An 18,691-nucleotide genomic window follows, 5' to 3' on the forward strand; every position below is an offset into this window, starting at 1 on the left:
AAAAAAAAAAAAAAAGAGTTTGAAGGGGACACAGTTCAGCCCTGGAAAATCCACACCCAGTAATGGACATCTCCAGAGAAGACATTTGTCCATCAGACATGCTGTCACCATGTTTGTTCTCACCCCAGACCCTGCTTGGGCTGTTCCCTCTGCCTGGATGACCACAGTCCCTTTCCTCTCCACTCAGAACCCTGAAACCTGGCTCTCTGCTTTTCCCTCCAGACTACTCAGAAGTTGCTTCTTGCACAAAGCCTTCTTCACACTCCCACCACATCCACTTAGGCCAACTCTCCCCTGTGCTCCCGTAGCGTCATCATGGCGCTGGGTTCACTGGCCCCAGTTGTCTTTCTCTCCACCCACCATACCTCCCCATCCACCAGCCTGTAGACACAGGCCGGCTCTTACCCTCCGCTTCCCCAGCATGCAGCACACGCCTGGCACATTGCAGCCCCTCAGGGAACCTTTGCCAAAGGAACAAAGGTGTTAGGCGCACCTGCGGGAGCAGCAAGTGGTCAGGGCAGTGTTAATAATGGTCCCATGTGGGGCCCACTGGGCCTGCAGATGGCATGGCTGCAGGGGAGACGGGGAGGGAGGGGACGGAGCTCTAAAGAGGTGACTGAGTCTCCACCCTGGAAAAGCAGGGGACCTGACAGCCATTCCTGGGTGTGAACGGCCAGGCCACAGAACAGTTGATGTCAGGTACAGTTCGAGTGATGCTGGGGCATAAAGTGAAAAGAGAGAATTTGAATTTCTTGACATTGTGCATGTTTTGTTTTGTTGGTTTTTTCTGAGATAAGGTCTTGCCCTGTCACCCAGGCCGAAGTGCAGTGGCACGATCATAACTCACTGTAGCCTCAAATTCCTGGGAGTGATCCTCCTGCCACAGCTTCCAGAGCAGCTGGGACTACAAGCACGTGCCAACACACCTGACTTTTTTTTTTGGTAGGGGGTGGGGACGGAGTCTTGCTCTGTCCCCCAGGCTGGAGTCCAGTGGCACAATCTCAGCTCACTGCAACCTCCACCTTCTGGGTTCAAGCAGTTCTCATGCCTCAGCCTCCCAAGTAGCTGGGATTACAGGCGCCTGCCACCATGTCCAGCTAATTTTTGTATTTTTAGTAGAGATGGGGTTTCACCATGTTGACCAGGCTGGTCTCAAACTCCTGACTTCAGGTGGTCCACCTATCTTGGCCTCCTAAAGTGCTGGGATTACAGGCGTGAGCCACTGTGCCCAGCCTATTTTTTTGTTTTTTTTTTTTTTTTTTTTTTTTTTTTTTTTTAGAGACAGGGTCTCACTATGTTACCTAGGCTGGTCTTTAACTCCTGGGCTCAAGCAATTCCCCCACCACGGCCTCCCAAAGCACCAGGATTACAGGTGTGAGCCACTGCCTGGCCGCCTAGCCAAGAAACATTAAAATTTGAAAACCTGTGCATGTCCTAAAATCTTTTATGTGCTTACCAAAATGTGGTGCTGGGCACACCATGGCTCTCAGCAAACTTGTTTCATCACCTGCATTATTCACATCTCTAATCCCAAACTACACAGGGTAGTTGCATAGACATTTGTTGAATGAGTAAGTGAATGAATAATGAACAAATGCCTGAACGGAATGCCCAACTTGCTTGCGCTCGGTGTCTTACGTGAAACATTTGTTTTCCTACAGGTCATAAAAGGGAAAGGAATTTGTCTGCAAAGCGGAAGGACAATGCTGAGGTTTTCATTCCCACCAAATCTGAGCCAAACCTGACTCCCCAAGCCCCTGCTGTATTCCCAGACCAGGAGAGGATATGCTCCGGTAAGAGTTCTGGGGGCCCCTGAGCAGGGGAGCAGGGCTGGGGCTGGGTCACTCTCTGGGGTGCCGTGATGGGAGGTTGCACTTCATTAGCCGCCTTGCAGAGGGCTGAGCTGCCCTTTAGCAAATGTATTAGTCAGGGGTCTGCAGAGCAACAGAATGGAAAGGATATGGAGGGAGAGTGAGAGAGAGAGCTTAGGATAAGGAACTGGCTCATGCAGCTGTGGAGGAGCGAGTCCTCTAGTTCAGGGGCCACCGTGCAGGAGGAGCCTATGTCGGAGGTGAAGTCCAAGGCAGTTGACTGGAGAAGTCGCCCTCACTTGGGGGAGAGCTGGTCTTTTTGTTTGATTCAAGCCGTCACCTGATTGGCCGAGGCCCACTCACACGGTGGAGGGCAATCTGCCTTACTCTCCTGATGAATATGTTAATGTCATCCAAAAATGCTCTTTCAGAAACACTCAGAATAATCTTTGACCAGTTATCTGGGTTCCCTGTGGCCCAGTCAAGTCAACGCATAAAAGTAACCATGAGAGCGACTTTCTGATTCCACCACCAAGATGTGGTTATCATTGAAAATTTCTTTTATTTATTTATTTATTTTACTCTTAAATGAACTTGCTTACTTCAGATGAGTAATAATATGTACAAATGGCACACAATTCTGAAGGTACAAAAGAGTTGATGGTGAAAAGACCAGCTTTGTCTATGTTCTAATGACATGAGAGGTTACATTTATTCACTACTTAGGATGAGCCAGCCACTATTATAAGCTTTTACTTCTATCATCTCATATAATCCTTATAACTAGCCTTTAAGGTAGGTTCTGCAATTGTCCCCATTTCACAGATGAGGAACTGAGGCACACAGCAGGCAAGTGGCAGCTGAGGCTTTGTAGCAGGGGCTGCCATGTTGGTTTACATTTCAACAAGATTCCTCTGGCTGCCACGTGGAGCCTGGCCTATAGGGAGCTGGGGAGGATGCGAGGTGACCAAGGAAGAGACCAGGTGGCTCAAGATGTAGAGGGTGGGGGCTCAGTCTCGATGTTACCAGGGGATGGATCCAGACAGTCATTGGGCTTGCTTGGGAGCCAGTTGTAGGTATGAGATTAGTTGTGACTTTCTATCCTAAACAACCTAGGGCAAGAACCTGGGTGTTGGGGAGCCTGCAGTGATGGGGGGCCATGGCTTGTCATGTGGCTGAGTGCTATGGTTTGAATATTTGCCCCCTCCAAGACTCATGTTGAAATTTAATCCCTAATGTGGCAGTATTGAGAGAGGTGGGCCCTTCAAGAGGTGAAGAGGTCATGAAGCTTGTCCAGTGGATTAATGCATTGATGGATTAATGGATTAAAGGGTTATCATGGGAGTGGGACTGGTGGCTTTATAGGAAGAGGAAGAGAGACCTGAGCTAGCACACTCATCCCCTCACCATGCACTGCCTCGGGACTCTGCAGAGTCCCCACCAGCAAGAAGGCCCTCATCAGAGGCAGCACCCTTGACCTTGGACTTCTTGGCTTCTATAAGAAAGAAATTCCTTTCCTTTTGGTGTTACCTGGTTTCAGTTATTCTGTTGTAAACAACAGAAAACAGACTAAGACACTGGGGTAGGATCTGAGTCTGTGTCACTGGCAAAGGAGACTGAGGCAACCCAGGTCCCGGAGCTGGGATCTGTGCGTGCGCAAGGCATGCAGTGCCAAGACCCCTGTCCTAGGTCTCTGATCGCATCCTGCTTCAGCCTGTAGCAACCAGGAAGAACTGTGGCCAACTGGAACCTGCATCCCAGTGGGACCTTCAAAGTCCCACAAGCAGTGGCTCAAACAATGGAAATGTATCATCTCACAGTTCTCGAGGCTGGAAGTCTAAATTCAAGGTGTTGGAGGAGCCAGACTCCAGTGGGGCAAAGCTAGCCCCAGATTGGTTGCTGGGGACCTTTTAGTGGGACCCAGAGCCTGGAAAGAGGCCTGCCTGAGGCCCGAGGAAGGTAGGAGTGGGAGGCAACCCTGTGGCATGTCAAGGTTCCTGCAGCCGATAGCGTCACAGAGCGTCACGCTCGCATTGTTCAATAGATAACGGAGAAATGATCTGTAGGGGTCAAGAGCCAAATAGAACATGTAAGATGTCAGAAAAGTCTGACAAATTTTGGTTCTGTCAGCTTTGGTGAGATGGGAGCTGGGAAGGGGATAGAGAGGAGAAGGAGGCATGGGGCGAGATGAAGGCCTGAGTCCACTCTTGGAGCTCCCTCAGCAGGTGGGGAGTAGGGGTGGCAGTCCCAGGTGCTATTGTTCCTTCTGCATCTCCTGGATTGGTCTCACTGACTGCTGTTCAGATTGACAAGTCTCCAGTCTATCCTGCTGGTACTGCCTTCACTATCTGAACCAATCTAAATGGGTTTTCAGAAGTTCCTCCAAAACAAGTTGGTAAAAAAGTATGCCACTGCACGAACCCCCCTAGAACCCCTAGTAGGGCAGGGGTGGCTCAGTGGTGGTCGTGTACCTTTCCCAGCATCCTACTAAGCTAACTGGGACTTCCCTCTTTTGTATATGTGCCAAGATTGCTTTTTTTTCCATATTCAAGTAACAAAGTTAAGAGTCAATACTTACAAAGCACTGAACTAGCTCCCAAGCTGTGTGTAGGACCACATATGTAATCTTGCATTTAATTATCCACACAGCCCCATGCAATAGATACTGCTATTATCAATATTATTGTACAGAGGAGATGGAGGCACAGAGAGGTTAAGGAATCTGTCCAAGGTCCCACAGCCTGTAAGTGATGAAGCCAGTATTTGAGAACCTGGACTGCAGAATCTCTGCTCTTAACTACTCCACTATAAGCCCCTCGTGTGCCAACTGAACTATTATTTGCTTAATTACCCACATTAGTTACCACTTAATTAATACCCACATCAGCCTAGTCCTAAGCAGTAACATGCCTGAAAATCGGAGGTTTGAGTCACTTGTTATACTTTTTTTTCATGCTCATCAATATAAATATATTACTATTAGTATTTTAAAAGTTGAATCAGGTGTCAACTAAAATCATCTGGCATAGTGCATTAGTTTGCTAGGGCAGCCATAACGAAGTACCACAATCAGAGTGGCTCAAGCAATGGAGACGTATCATCTCACAGTTCTCAAGGCTCCAAGTCTAAATTCAAGGTGTTGGCAAGGGTCATTTTCTGAAGGCACTGGGGAGTGGTCCATTCCAGGCCTCTCTCCTAACTTCTGACAGGTCCTTGGCTTGTGGCAACGTAACTCCAATCTGTACGTGGTATTCTCCATGTATGTCTCTGTCTCTGTGTCCAAATTTGCCATTTTTATAAAGACAGAGAAAAGCCCAACCTAATGGCTTCAACTTAACTTGATCATCTGCAAACGCCCTATTTCCAAATAAGGTCACAGTCACAGGTACTAAGGGTTAGGGCCTCAATGACCTTTTTAGGGGACACAGTTCAACCCATAATATATGCTTTCATGTCTAGCACTTTGAGAAACAGAGCTTAATTAATTTATGATCTGCCTTTCTCCAAAAAGTTCTGACATGGACTAACAAATTTTATATACAGTAGGTAGTGCAGGACTTTGAAAAGTCTTTCACGAGGTCGGGCGCAGTGGCTCACGCCTCTAATCCCCGCACTTTGGGAGGCAAAGGTGGGTGAATCGCTTGACCCCAGGAGTTCCAGACCAGCCTGGGCAGCATGGCAAAACCCCATCTCTACTAAAAACACACAAAAAATAACCTGAGCATGGTGGCACACACCTGTAATCCTAGCTACTCGGGAGGCTGAGGCAGGAGAATCGCTTGAACCCGAGGGGCAGAGGTTGTAGTGAGCTGAGATTGCACCACTGTACTCCAGCCTGGGCAACAGAGCGAGACTCTGTCTAAAAATAAAATAAAATAAAATAAAATTAAATTAAATTAAATTAAATAAATAAATAAATAAATAAATAAATTGAGGAAATGAAATTGGAGAGAAAACAAGAGTAGAAAAATAAGATGAAACCAGGGGGTGAACAAATGAATGCCTAAAGTAGTCACAGTTGTAACGCTGAGCTTCCTGGCCACCGTGGCAAAGAAGCATGCGTTCATATAAAAAACGCATGTCACTGGGTCCATTTAATAAAGATCACATTACCAGCTGTCCCTGGTATTTATTTCCTAGGGCAGTTTGTTCCATCATTACTCTTAAAGAGGATACTATTTTAGGTAGTGGAATTCTTATTTTGAAAGGTTTGGAGCTCAGCCTTTCCTTCTTCAATATACTTGGCTCTAACATAAGTCAAATTTGAAGAAAGAGTTCTGTGGCTAAGAGGAAAGCTGAAAAGCTGGCATTGTCACTACTCTCACACTGAAATGGGATTGTGGTAGAGCCACATCTCACCTAGATATTAGGCTGTAAAGGCTGTAAAGTGCAGGAGACCAGAGTTACCCTTAGAAATCCCTGAAATTGATGAGTAAGTGCAGCATGTAGGGTTTATATAGATGACCTCATACAGATCTATCAGCTCTCAGTAAGCCCAAGACAGTCAGTCTCTCCTCCAGTGTGGGAAAAATCACAGCTTCTTGACTGAGCCCCAGAAGAAGCAGTTGGCCTTGTTTAGTGTCAGGGTTGTAGGGGAAATGTGTGTTTTTAGACACTGGCATCATGCGCAGGGCACTGGGATGTTCACACCACCAGAGGCACAAGGAACCTGAAACTTCCTAAACGTGCGGCAGAATCACAAACCAAGTCACTCTCCTTCAGACGACATCTGGAGGGTGGGCTGCTTATATGCTTTACTCTGTATCTGGGGCCAGGGAGAGGTGTCTTTTTTGGTACACACAGAATTTGACTTTTTGTATCTTCTAAGGGAATTGAACCTTTTATCATTACGTGTTGTCTCTCTAGTAATGCTTTTTGCCTTAAAGTCTACTTTGTCTGACATAAAGCTACTTCCAGCTTTCTTTTGGTTAATGTTTATATGGTGTACTGTTTTTTATCCTTTCACTTTCAAACTTTCTGTATCTTTATATTAAGGTTTGTCTTATAAGCAGCATGTAATTGGTTTTTAGTTTTATCTTCTAACAATCTATGCGTTTTAATGGGGGCATTTAGTCCATTTATGTTTAATGTAATTGCTGATATTTGTGAGTTTACATCTACTATCTTATTGTTTGCTTTTTATTTGTTCTTCCTGTTTAATGTTTCTCTTTCCTTTCTTGCCTTCCTTTGAACTGATTGCTTTGTATTATTTCTCTTTTTTCCTCTCTATTAGCTTGTTAGTTATACATTCTTTTTTTTATTATTATTCTAGTCATTACCAAAGATTACAACATGCATTCTTGACTTATTAGGGTTTACTTTAAATTAGCAAGTTTACCACTTCTCATTTAGTGGAAGTATCTTACAAACTCTAACTCCATTTTCTCCTTTCCCAACTTAAATACTATTGTCATGCATTTTAACTCTCTCTAGCTTTTAAACACCACTAGACATTATTTCTAGTGATTATTACTACTGATTCTTATTACTAGACGTTATTACTATTTTATATAATCAGTAGTAATTTGGATTCGCCCACATTGTTAACCTTTCTGTGCCCTTCACTCCTGGCTACTTCCAGGTCACCCTCACTCCCAGACTGTAGCCTCTGAGCTTGTTGCAAGCTCTGTTCAACTTCCCAGCCTTGTGGCAGCTCTCATCAGAATCAGTAGCACCGTAAGAGGAAAGGCCTCCAAGATGCTGGGTCTACGTCTCTGAGTTTCTTTCTCCAGTGTACTATTACCCCTATAATTCTTCACAGCCCTGTTCACTCTCCATGCCTTCAAACAGATCTCTTTTCTTCAAATAGATGTTTTAAATATTTAAAAATATTTTCTAGGTTTCCTAGTTGTGTTCCAGAGAGAGGTTGGTCCAAATTAGATAGTCTGCTATTCCAGAAGTGTAACCTTTTGCTTGTACCCCATAAAGAGTTATTTCTCCCCTTGCTCCTTTTTCTTAGACTAAGCCCATAAAATTGAATTTGTGTCAATTAAATGTGCGTGTGATGCAACTCCAAGAGAGCTTCATTTCTTTCTATCACTGCAACTGTCCCTAGCTCTAATGAAAGGGCCTCATGTCCTGTGTGACTCCAGCCTCAATCCATAAGCCTTCCAAAAAAGCTAATATAATCTCCTTCCAGAAACCTGTTGTCTTCTTGAGGATGAAAGAACATTAGTCTTTAATGCAGAAAGTTTACCGTCCAAGTTGTCAGAGTGCTCTAGGAAAGTGATATATCTAAACCACTTTTCCCAGACAAGCTGCCAAGCACAGAAATAAAGCAACACCTCTCAGTGTGAGTGAATTAGAGGAACTCGACAGCCCTGTACTTCACGTTCCTGTCAGGAAAACCCGCAACAGCAAGACCATTCTGCCAAAGTCCAGAGACTCCTAATATATTAGCCAGCGCCCATTAACAGCAAGTGGCAGAAACCCTAATCGGCCTAAGCAACAAAGGAGAATGTCTTGCTCACAGACCTAAAAATTCCAGAAGGGTAGATTTGGCCTCAGGGATGGTGGAATCCTGGTGCTCAGATGGTCTCTTGGGAAGCTGTTCCATCACTTAGCTTTACACTTCTCTAGTCCAGAGGTTCTCAAACTTGGACATGCATCAGAATTACTTTTGCAAAGCCAATTAAAACATAGATTATTGGCCAAGCATGGTGGCTCATACCTGTAATCCTAGCACTTTGGGAGGCTGAGGCAGGAGGTTCATTTGAGCCCAGGAGTTCAAGACCAGCCTGGGCAGTGTAGTGAGACCTTGTCTCTATTTTGTTCTTAAATAAAATAATAATTTAAATAATCAGATTGGCTGGACATGGTGACTCTCACCTGTAATCCCAGCACTTTGGGAGGCTGAGGAGGGTGTATCACCTAAGGTCAGGAGTTCAAGACCAGCCTGACCAATATGGTGAAACCCCATCTCTACTAAAAATACAAAAGTTAGCCGGGCATAGTGGCGGGCACCTGTGGTCCTAGCTACTCAGGAGGCTGAGATAGGAGAATTGCTTGAACCCAGGAGGCAGAGGTTGCAGTCACCCGAGATCGCGCCACTGTGCTCCAGCCTGGGCAACAGAGCAAGACTCCATCTCAATAAATAAGTAAAATAAAATAAATCAGATTATTGGGTCCCAATCCTAGAATTTCTGCTTCAGTGTCTCTGAGGTAGAGGTAAGTGTTTTAATTCCTAGCAAGTTCCCAGGTGATCCTGACAGTACTGGTTTAGAGAACAGACTTTGAGACCCACATCTCTAGTTACTACCAGGCAGCCATTTCATTTGTGGCCCAGAGATGGCCCCCAGTAGCTCCAGGCTTCCTTTACTATCTGCTTTGCAATCCCCAGGTGAAAGAGACAATTCTTTTCCTAGTTCGAGAACCAGCTGTCTCCTGAACCAGCCTCCCTTCTCCACGGTCAGGGAGAGGCAGTCTGGCATGGTCCAGGTTGAGCCAGAAGTGGGGTCAGATCTGCACAGATCCACTCCAGCCAGGGCCAGGAGTGGGGTCATATCCACCCAAAAGGCTGAGAAAGGTGAGGAAAGAATGGTTCCCTGGAGGAAGCCATGGGTACTGTGAAGATCATGGTGCCAGATAGACAAAAGCCACTGCTATCCATTTCATAGCTGGCCAGGCATGGTAGATCATGTCTGTAATGCCAGCATTTTGGGAGGCCGAGGCAGGCGGATCACTTGAGGTCAGGAGTTTGAGACAAGCCTGGCCAACATGTCAGAACCCCGTCTGTACTAAAAGTATGAAAATTAGCTGGGTGCGGTGGCATGTGCCTGTTGTCCCGGCTACTCAGGAGGCTGAGGTTAGAGAATCACTTGAACCTGGGAAGTGGAGGTTGCAGTGAGCTGAGATCACGCCACTGGACTCCAGCCTGGATGACAGAGTGAGACTCCATCTCAAAAAATAAGTCAGCCACATAGGACATTTTGCCACAGATTCTACAGAGGCAGTGTAGAGCAACAGACTGTAACATCCAAGAGTAGAAGTCATTTAGTCTGGGGGCCTTGATTGCTGTCCTTGAAAATCACCTGCACTCCTGGGCTCAAGGAGAGACAATGGCAGAATGAAGACAGTTAGGGCTGCAGACAGCACCTGCCATCAAGACAAGTCCCAAAAGAAGCTTTAGAGATGAGAAGAACACAGGCCTTGACAAGCCAAGTCTGTCGGCTAACTATTACTGCCTGACAACCCACCCCAAAATGTAGTGGCTTAAAACAGCAACCGTTTTATGATTGCTCATGAGTCTGTGGGTGGACTGGGCTGTTCTGTAGTGAGCTAGCAGGTGGCTAGGCCAGATGGTCTAGGACAGCCTTACTCACATGTCTGGCAGTTTTGTTTGTCCTGAGGACCTTGGCTAGAACAGCCCATCTTGGTCCCATAGAGTCTTATTCTCTAGCACTGGTGATTTCAGGGCAGCAAGAGAGGACAAGACCATGCCTGGGTACTTTTTAAAGACTGCTTGGTCATGATTACTAATGTCCTGTTAGCCAAAGAAAGTCACCAGGCAAGGCTGGCTGCCATGCCTCATGCCTGTAAGCCTAGCAGTTTGGGAGGCCGAGGCGAGAGGATCACTTGAACCTGGGAGTTCAAGACCAGCCTGGGCAACAAAGTGAGACCTCATCTCTACAAACAATAATAATAATAATAAAGTTAGCTGGGTGATGTGGTGCATGCCTGTGGTCCCAGCTACACAGGAGGCTGAGGCAGGATGATGACTTGAGCACAGGGAAGTCAAGGCTACAGTGAGCCATACTCATTCCATGGCACTCCAGCCTGGGTGACAGAGTGAGACCCCATCTTAGATAGATAGATAGATAGATAGATAGATAGATAGATAGATAGATAGATAGATAGATAGATAAGATAGATAGATAGACAGATAGATAGATAGATAGAAAAATAAATAAAAATAAAATGAAAGCCACCAGGCCAAGCCCAGGTAGAGAAACAGACACCACCTCCTAATGGAAAATGCTACAAAATCACATTGCAGCAGTCCACATACAGGGATGGGGGGAATTCATGGCCACTTGCTGCCGTTTGCAATGCCATAGGAAGTAGGTAGCCTGATAACATTGGCCCATTTTGAAATGCATGGAGGATTTGGAGCACTCAGGCTTAGAACATTGTCCCAGGGCACACTCTCCCTTCCCCACCTCCCTCTTGGCTTTTAGAAGTGAGTGTGGACATCTGAAGACAAAACAGGGCTACGTCTACCATTTCCCTGCACTTTTTGCCACACAACATAGTGTACAGCTTCAAGGCCTACCAGGCATGTGACCACAGGGAGTGGGGTGCACTGTGGAAACTGGAGCACTTCGGCCCCGTCGAAAGGGGGCGCCATCACCCAGCTCCAGCCAATGGTTCCCACGTGTGAATACTGTTCCAGAGTTGCCATTGCCAGATGGTATTACTTTTCAGGAGATGCCAGGAATCCCAATTTTCAGGTGGATTTCCTTTTTTTTTTTTTGAACTTGGCATCTATTCTCAATTTTTCTAAAAAAGTGAAAGTGACACAATACATCTCTGTAAGCAGGTTATGCCTGTGGGCTGCTGGTTTATGATTGCTATAATAGACCCTTGTCCTTAAATTTCATATTCGCCATTTCGGTGGCTTCCCAGGTGACCTCCAAGGCCCCTTGCATGTAGTAAGGGGTAATTTTGCTGAGACTCTGAATTTGAGCTTTTCAAGTCACAGCTGGTGGCTGGTGAGCCAACCAGTGGCCTCGTGCCCTCACATCTTCTTTGTGACATGTGTTGCATTCATGGTAAATTTCCTGAATTGATACACCTTTTGTTTTTCTGTGAGAGAGAAGAAAGCCAAACACTGGTGAAGCGAAGAGAAAGCCAAGTTATCGGAAGAGGAATGGTTCTCAACCAGAAAAGAGCAGTTTGGGAGAAGTTAAAATGTTCTATTTGGCTTTTGCTGGTGGCACAAATTGACTGTGTGAATAGATCCACCATCCTCTAGATCTGTGATGGGAATAAATCCACCATCATGGGGTGTTCAGGCTAGCATTCGCCCAAGTGAGCGATGAGAGCATCAAAAAGAATTAAAAGGTGGTTACCTCGTGCGTGCGTGCATGTGGTGTGAGGGAGTGTCCAGAGGGAATGTGATTTTGGAGAACGCGGGCACCGTGTGGGACGGTTCTGGAAAGCCAGGATGGGAAAAGCTCTGGTAGTGGAGCGGCAGCGTTGACTTTCACTTGGAGACAGGGTGATGTAATTTTAAAAAGCACCTTCTTAGCATAATATGACTCAAAGGGCACAGGCAGCTCCTGGTGATCATGCTGCTGCTGGAGGAGCATTTCCTCCCAAATGAAAGATGCTCAAGGCCAACAGGGTCTGTGCAGATAAAACTGGTCTCTACTGAAGAAAGATGCCTTTGTGAATCTCCCTGTCTAAGAGGAAGTGAGCATAGTGCTGCAGCGGCCAAGGACAGATCGTCCCACCTGCTCACAGGTCATGAGACGAGCTTCCAGGCTACCTCAGAGGCCCATTGTTCCATCCCAGCCCCAGACTGATGAGGCACAAGAAGAACAGGCTCTTGCCCAAAGATTGGCAATAAAAAGATAAGGGTCATCACATGGTTCTTTTTAGACAAATTTTATAAGTGCTCTATGCGAGAAATGGCGAAGGAGCTTGTGAATTTCAGGTTCTGCTTGTCCTGATGCTGCCCAAGCCTTCTACCAACGCTGGTGTTTGCACCCCACGTGTCAGGTGCTGGCTTATTTGTTTAGCTTTGCACACAATCTTGGTCCCTTATTTATGGAATTGTCTATAGGGTCTAAAGGGAGCTTGAGTTTTTCAACTGTGCTTTACTGCAGATGATGGAGAGAACCATGTGGTTTGGTGATATTCACAAATACTTAGATTTACAAGGTTTGGGGTTGAAGTCATTTTTCATCCATCCATTCAGCAAAAATTATAATGCCAGGCGTCAGGGATATAACAGTAAACAAGATGGGTATGATCTCATGAAGTAGGTGAGGCTCTACAAGAACTGAGCCCACAACCTCTCCACCCTCATTGCTAACCATCCTTCCTCTTGCCCCCCATTCCAGCCTCCTTGCCACTCCTCAGTATGCTGAGCTTGGCCCACCAGGGCCTTGGCACCTGCTGTTCCAGGCGGAGGGAACAGCAGGGTATTCCCAGGGCTCACTGCCTTCATGTCCCTACTCAGATATCCTCTTCCCAAATGGTACATCTCAAATAACCCCTGTGTGTCCCCTCCCGTCACGAGCAGCCCCTTACCCTCTGCATATTCCTGACCTGTGTCTGTCTCTGCTTTGTGACTACGAGGTCAATGAGGGCAGAAGTGTGCCTGTTCCTCCAACCCCTGTACCCCCACACCAAGAGCAGCATCTCACTCAACCAAAGAAGCTCACTGCATAGTGCAGGTCGCAAGCCTGGTAGCAAAGTACCTTTGACTTTGTGGATAACCCATTTCCGCAGGAGGGGCGAGGGTGCGTCTATACCTTGGAGTGTTTTGGCCTCAGCTCCAGTATAGCTCAAAATCACATCCTTCAGCTTCCTTCACTCCTTTTTCTGGTCCTTCTAGCTATTTCAGGGACCTGATCCTTTTTGCACTAAGGAAGATACTGGTGAGGTCTTCCCCATCCTTTTACCTGTTGCTTGTTTCCATAACAATAAGAACGTGCAACACAGCTTGCTAAACAGAGCTTCTTCCAAACCTCATTCTCAGCCCATGTTTGTTTTACTTTCTCATCTCTCCTGTTGCCCAGCAGGCCAAGTGATAGATGAGAAGGGCAAAGCAGCCTCCAGTGGGCCAGCAGAATCCCTGGCTCACGTGTCTGGCAGCTCCTTACCTCTCTGTCCTCAGGAGCAGCATCAGGGATGATGACAAGAGACCATACATCAAAGTCTGAAAATGGCCCACTTGATTTTTATTTTATTTTTTTTGAGATGGAGTCTTGCTCTGTGGCCCAGGCTGGAGTGCAGTGGCACGATCTCGGCTCACTGCAACCTCTGCCTCCCGGGTTCAAGCAATTCTCCTGCCTTAGCTTCCCGAGTAGCTGGGATTACAGGCACCCGCCACCATGCCTGGCTAATTTTTGTATTTTTAGTAGAGATGGGGTTTTACCATGTTGACCAGGCTGGTCTTGAACTCCTGACCTCAGGTGATCCACCAGCCTCAGCCGCCCAAAGTGCTGGGACTACAGACGTGAGCCACTGCGCCCTGCCCCATTTGATGTTTATTGCGCAGAGCAGCCATCCACAGGTGCTGTGGAGGTTCCTCCAGGTGCCTTGACCCTTCTCAGGGAGCAGCTGGGACGTGCCCTGGCCTGTACTAGAACACCCGGTGGGTTCTGTTGGCCCTCACGACATTTCTTAAAAACTGGAAGACGTTATGAACAAATAAAATTCAGGGGATTTCACATAAATTTCAGCTGCTAGCTTTTCTTAGGGGGAAAAAAAAGCATTTGGTAATACTAGGAGCGCAGTCCTACAAGGCAAACATTGGCTGGAGCTGGGAGGTGGCTTCTATTCAGTGGCACTCGGCCCCTGGCATTCAGTGACACTAACATGGTCCCTGGGGCATTTGCACTCACAGCCCCTTTCTTGGGTGCCTGGCAGAACTTGCTATTCCTTCCTTTTAGGTTAGCATTCCCATAAAAACCCGCCATCCCCATCCGCCCAGTGCCTGGCTGTACTAGAAAGCAGCCCAGTAGAGCCTCCGGGTGTCTCCTGCCCTCTCCTGCCAGTGACATTCTTGATGTTGCTACCCGAACATTCAGACACAGCATTCTAATGGGGCATAGCAAGAAAGTCAAGTGCTTCGACAGGAATGCTTAATAATCAACAGCCGATGGTTTGCTAAGGTCCTGAGAAGGGAAGCATGCTGTTTTTCAGCCAGCCTTGCACCAGGTCACAAGTATACATAGATCCCTCAAGACGTCATACCTGTAAATTTCATTAGTTTGTTATAGGCCAGCATGAATACCAATCTTTGGTACCCTTAAATGATCCAATCCAGTTGCCTATGTTAAATTTACATCTCCAGGCCAGGCATGGTAGCTCATGCCTGTAATCCCAGCACCTTGGAAGGCCAAGGCGGGTGGATCACTTGAGTCCAGGAGTTTGAGACCTGCCTAGGTAACATGGTGAAACCCCATCTCTACAAAAAATGCAAAAATTAGCCGGGTGTGGTGACATGTTCTTGTAGTCCCAGCTACTTGGGAGGCTGAGGCTCAAGAATTGCTTGAACCTGGGAGGTGGAGGATGCAGTGAGCCGAGATTGCACCATTGCATTCCAGCCTGGGCAACAAGGAAGACCCTGCCACAGTAAATAAATTAATTAACTAATTAATTAATTTACATCTCCAGCCTAGGCTCTCTCTCAAACTCTGGATTCCTGTGTGCACAGGTCAATTCAACAGCTCTGTTCTGGTGCCACACTCACATCCTGAACCCAGTTTGTCCCAAACTGAGCCCTCTATTCCTCCCAGACTTCCTCCACCCACAGCCTTCCACAGCTCAGCAGAAAGCAGTCACGTCTTCCACTTCAAGCCGTCACCCATGGAGTCACCCATAACTCCTCTCTTCCTGTCCCATCCACAGCTGGAAGTCCTGTTGGTCTGTCTCTGGCAGGTGCCCGTAATCTGACCGCATTCTGTGTCCTGTCCTCCACCACTGTTGCCTCCTGTCGCCTGGACAACTGCAGTAGCCCCTGACCATCTCCCTGCTTTCGCCCCTACCTCCTTTCAGTCTTTTCTCCACTCTGTACCTACATCAGATGTGGTCTTCCTCTGCTCTGAATTCCTCAGTGGCTCCCCATTTCCCTCAGAGCATGGGCCTTCCAGTGCCCTCCAAGGCCCTGCATGACCTGCCCTCCGCCAACCCCTCTCAGTCCTTCTGTCAGCCTATACCCCTGCTGGCTCCGCTCCAGCCCCGTGGGTACCTGGCTGCTCCGAGAATACATCACACGCCTCCCATCTTTGCGCTGGTGCCTGTAGCACACTTCCCTGGTCATCTGCGAGGCTCTCTCTGCGCCTGATACCCGCACTCCAGATCTCCCTGACCCCGATCTGCTTTGCGTGGTTTTTCATGTCAGTTTCCACGTCAAACACTGTGTTTTAAATTTATTATTTCTCCAGCTTATGGTCTCTCACTGTGTGAGTGAGGGACTTGGTTTCTCTGGTCACTACTGTGTCACCAGTGCCAAGAACAGAGCCTGGCACAGATAAATATTTCCCCAAGGGTTGAGATTCAGTAGGTAAACTCTCTTTAAGCACCCCAAAGAAATATTTGGAGCAGTTCTATATTTTAATGGAGTATGTTTTAGTATGAAAAAAAATCCAAACATAAATAATTGAGAGGATGTTACAGTGACCTCCCCTCCCCGCCCCAATGTATCCATCCATTACCCACCCTTGGCAATAATCAATTTGCAGCCAAGTTCATTTCATCATCACCCCTACCCATTCCCCAGATTTTTAGGAAGCAAATCAAAGCCTTCATATAATTTTATCTGCAGATATTTTAGTATCCTTTTCTTTTTAGAGCTTCATTGTACTCTGTTGGGTGGGTGTACCATAAGTTATTTTATTAGATGCTTAGTCTTATTAGGTGCTTCTTTTATATCACTGTGTATTCTATAAAACCAATTTTCCATTCATGAGAACTTCCAGAATCAACTGCAACTTTGCAATACTTGTTTTCTTAAATTGAGGTGTTATTACTTTGTAATTCTTGTTACCTGCGCAAAAGCAAAACAGAAAAGAGCAATGATATTGCAAAATACCCATCCCTCTTCCTAACATTATATATTATTCTTTACAGGCATTCTGTAAGAAAGTTAATTTTTTAAATAACTTTTTGTTTTGATGCAATTTTTTTAACTTTGAGTTTCAGGAATAGGTGTGCAGTTTGTTCTGTAGGTCAACTGCGTTTCACAGGGATTTGGCATACGGATAATTTCATCACCCAGCTAATAAGCATAGTACCTGATAGGTAATTTTTCTGGTCCTCTCCCTCCTCCCACCCTCTACCCTCAATAGACCCCAGTGTCTGTTGTTCCCGTGCTAGTATCCATGTGTTCTCATTGTTTAGCTTATAAGTGAGAACACGCGATATTTGGTTTTCTGTTCCCATGTTAGTTTGTTCAGGATAATGGCCTCCAGTTTCATCCATGTTGCTGCAAAGGACATGATCTCATTCTTTTTTATGGCTGTATAGTATTCCATGGTGTATTCCATAGTATTCCACATTTTCTTCTTCTTCTCTCTCTAATTTTTTTTTTTTTTTTCGAGACAGAGTTTCACTCCTGTTACCCAGGCTGGAGTGCAATGGTGTGATCTCGGCTTACTACAACCTCTGCCTCCTGAGTTCAAGCGATTCTCCTGCCTCAGCCTCCCAAGTAGCTGGAATTACGGGTGCCTGCCACTACACCCAGCTAATTTTTGTATTTTTATTAGAGACAGGGTTTCACCATGTTGACCAGGCTGATCTCGAACTCCTGACTTCAGGTGATCCACCCACCTCGACCTCCAAAAGTGCTGAGATTACAGGCATGAGCCACCATACCCGTCCTCCACATTTTCTTTATCCAGTCTACTGTTGATGGGCATTTAGGTTGATTCCATGTCTTTGCAGTTGTGAATAGTGCTAGATGAACATACATGTGCATGTGTCTTTTTTTTTTTTTTTTGAGACGGAGTCTCGCGCTGTCGCCCAGGCTGGAGTGCAGTGGCGCGATCTCGGCTCACTGCAAGCTCCGCCTCCCGGGTTCACGCCATTCTCCTGCCTCGGCCTCCTGAGTAGCTGGGACTACAGGCGCCCGCCACCTCGCCCGGCTAATTTTTTGTATTTTTAGTAGAGACGGGGTTTCACCGTGGTCTCGATCTCCTGACCTCGTGATCCGCCCGCCTCGGCCTCCCAAAGTGCTGGGATTACAGGCGTGAGCCATCGCGCCCGGCTGCATGTGTCTTTATGGTAGGATGATTTATATTCCTTTGGGTATATACCTAGTAATGAGATTGCTGGGTCAAATGGTAATTCTGTTTTTAGTTCTTTGAGGAATCGCCATGCTGCTTTCCACAATGGCCGAACTAATTTACACTCCCACCGGCAGTGTGTAAGCGTTCCCTTTAATCCTCAACCTCGCCAGCATCTGTTAGTTTTTTACTTTTCAATAGCCATTCTGATTGGTGTGAGATGGTATCTCCTTGTGATTTTTGATTTGCTTTTCTCTAATGATTAGTGATGTCAAGTATTTTTTCATGTGATTGTTGGCTGCATGTCTTGATACAATTTTAAACTTAAAGAAACATTGTAAGGATAGTACACTGACACTTCTACCCTTCACCCACACACCCAGATTCACCAGTTAACATTTTACTCCAATTGCTTTTGCTTTTGCTTTATATTCTCTCTCTATATATATATATAATTATATAAAAATTATATATAATTATACAAAGATATATAATTATACAAAAATTATATATTTATATATACAGAAATATTATGCACACACTTATGTGTATGCCCGCTATCATGTATTGATCTGTAAATTAAATTACATAGCTATAGCTAGATCGATCAATAGAGAGCATGTATGTGTGTAAATATTTGAGATGAAGTTGCAGACATCATTCCCCTTTACCCATGAACTGTGTGTGTGCATGTATGTGTGTAAACCATTTGAGATGAAGTTGCAGACACCATTCCCCTTCACTCCTGTGCATGCGTGTGTACGTGTGTGTGTGTGTATGTGTGTGTGTGTGTTTGTAAGCTATTTGGAATTAAGTGACAGACATCATTCCCCTTTACCCCTCAACACTGTGGTATATATCTCCTAAAAACAAGGGCATTTTACATAAGCACAGTACACTAATGAAATTCAGGATATTTAG

General features: G+C 46.0%; 1 protein-coding gene across 1 annotated transcript in view; it reads left to right on the forward strand.

The window, feature by feature from the left end:
* KIAA0556 (KIAA0556 ortholog) overlaps positions 1–18,691 on the forward strand; it is a 259,351-nt gene that overhangs the window by 147,553 nt on the left and 93,107 nt on the right. Inside the window, exon 8 of the mRNA XM_011982338.1 lies at positions 1,662–1,793. Coding sequence (XP_011837728.1) covers positions 1,662–1,793 — 132 coding nt within the window. The remainder of the gene's footprint in view (positions 1–1,661; positions 1,794–18,691) is intronic.

This window comes from Mandrillus leucophaeus, unplaced genomic scaffold, assembly GCF_000951045.1.
Source record: "Mandrillus leucophaeus isolate KB7577 unplaced genomic scaffold, Mleu.le_1.0 Scaffold24, whole genome shotgun sequence".
Lineage (NCBI taxonomy): Eukaryota > Metazoa > Chordata > Mammalia > Primates > Cercopithecidae > Mandrillus > Mandrillus leucophaeus.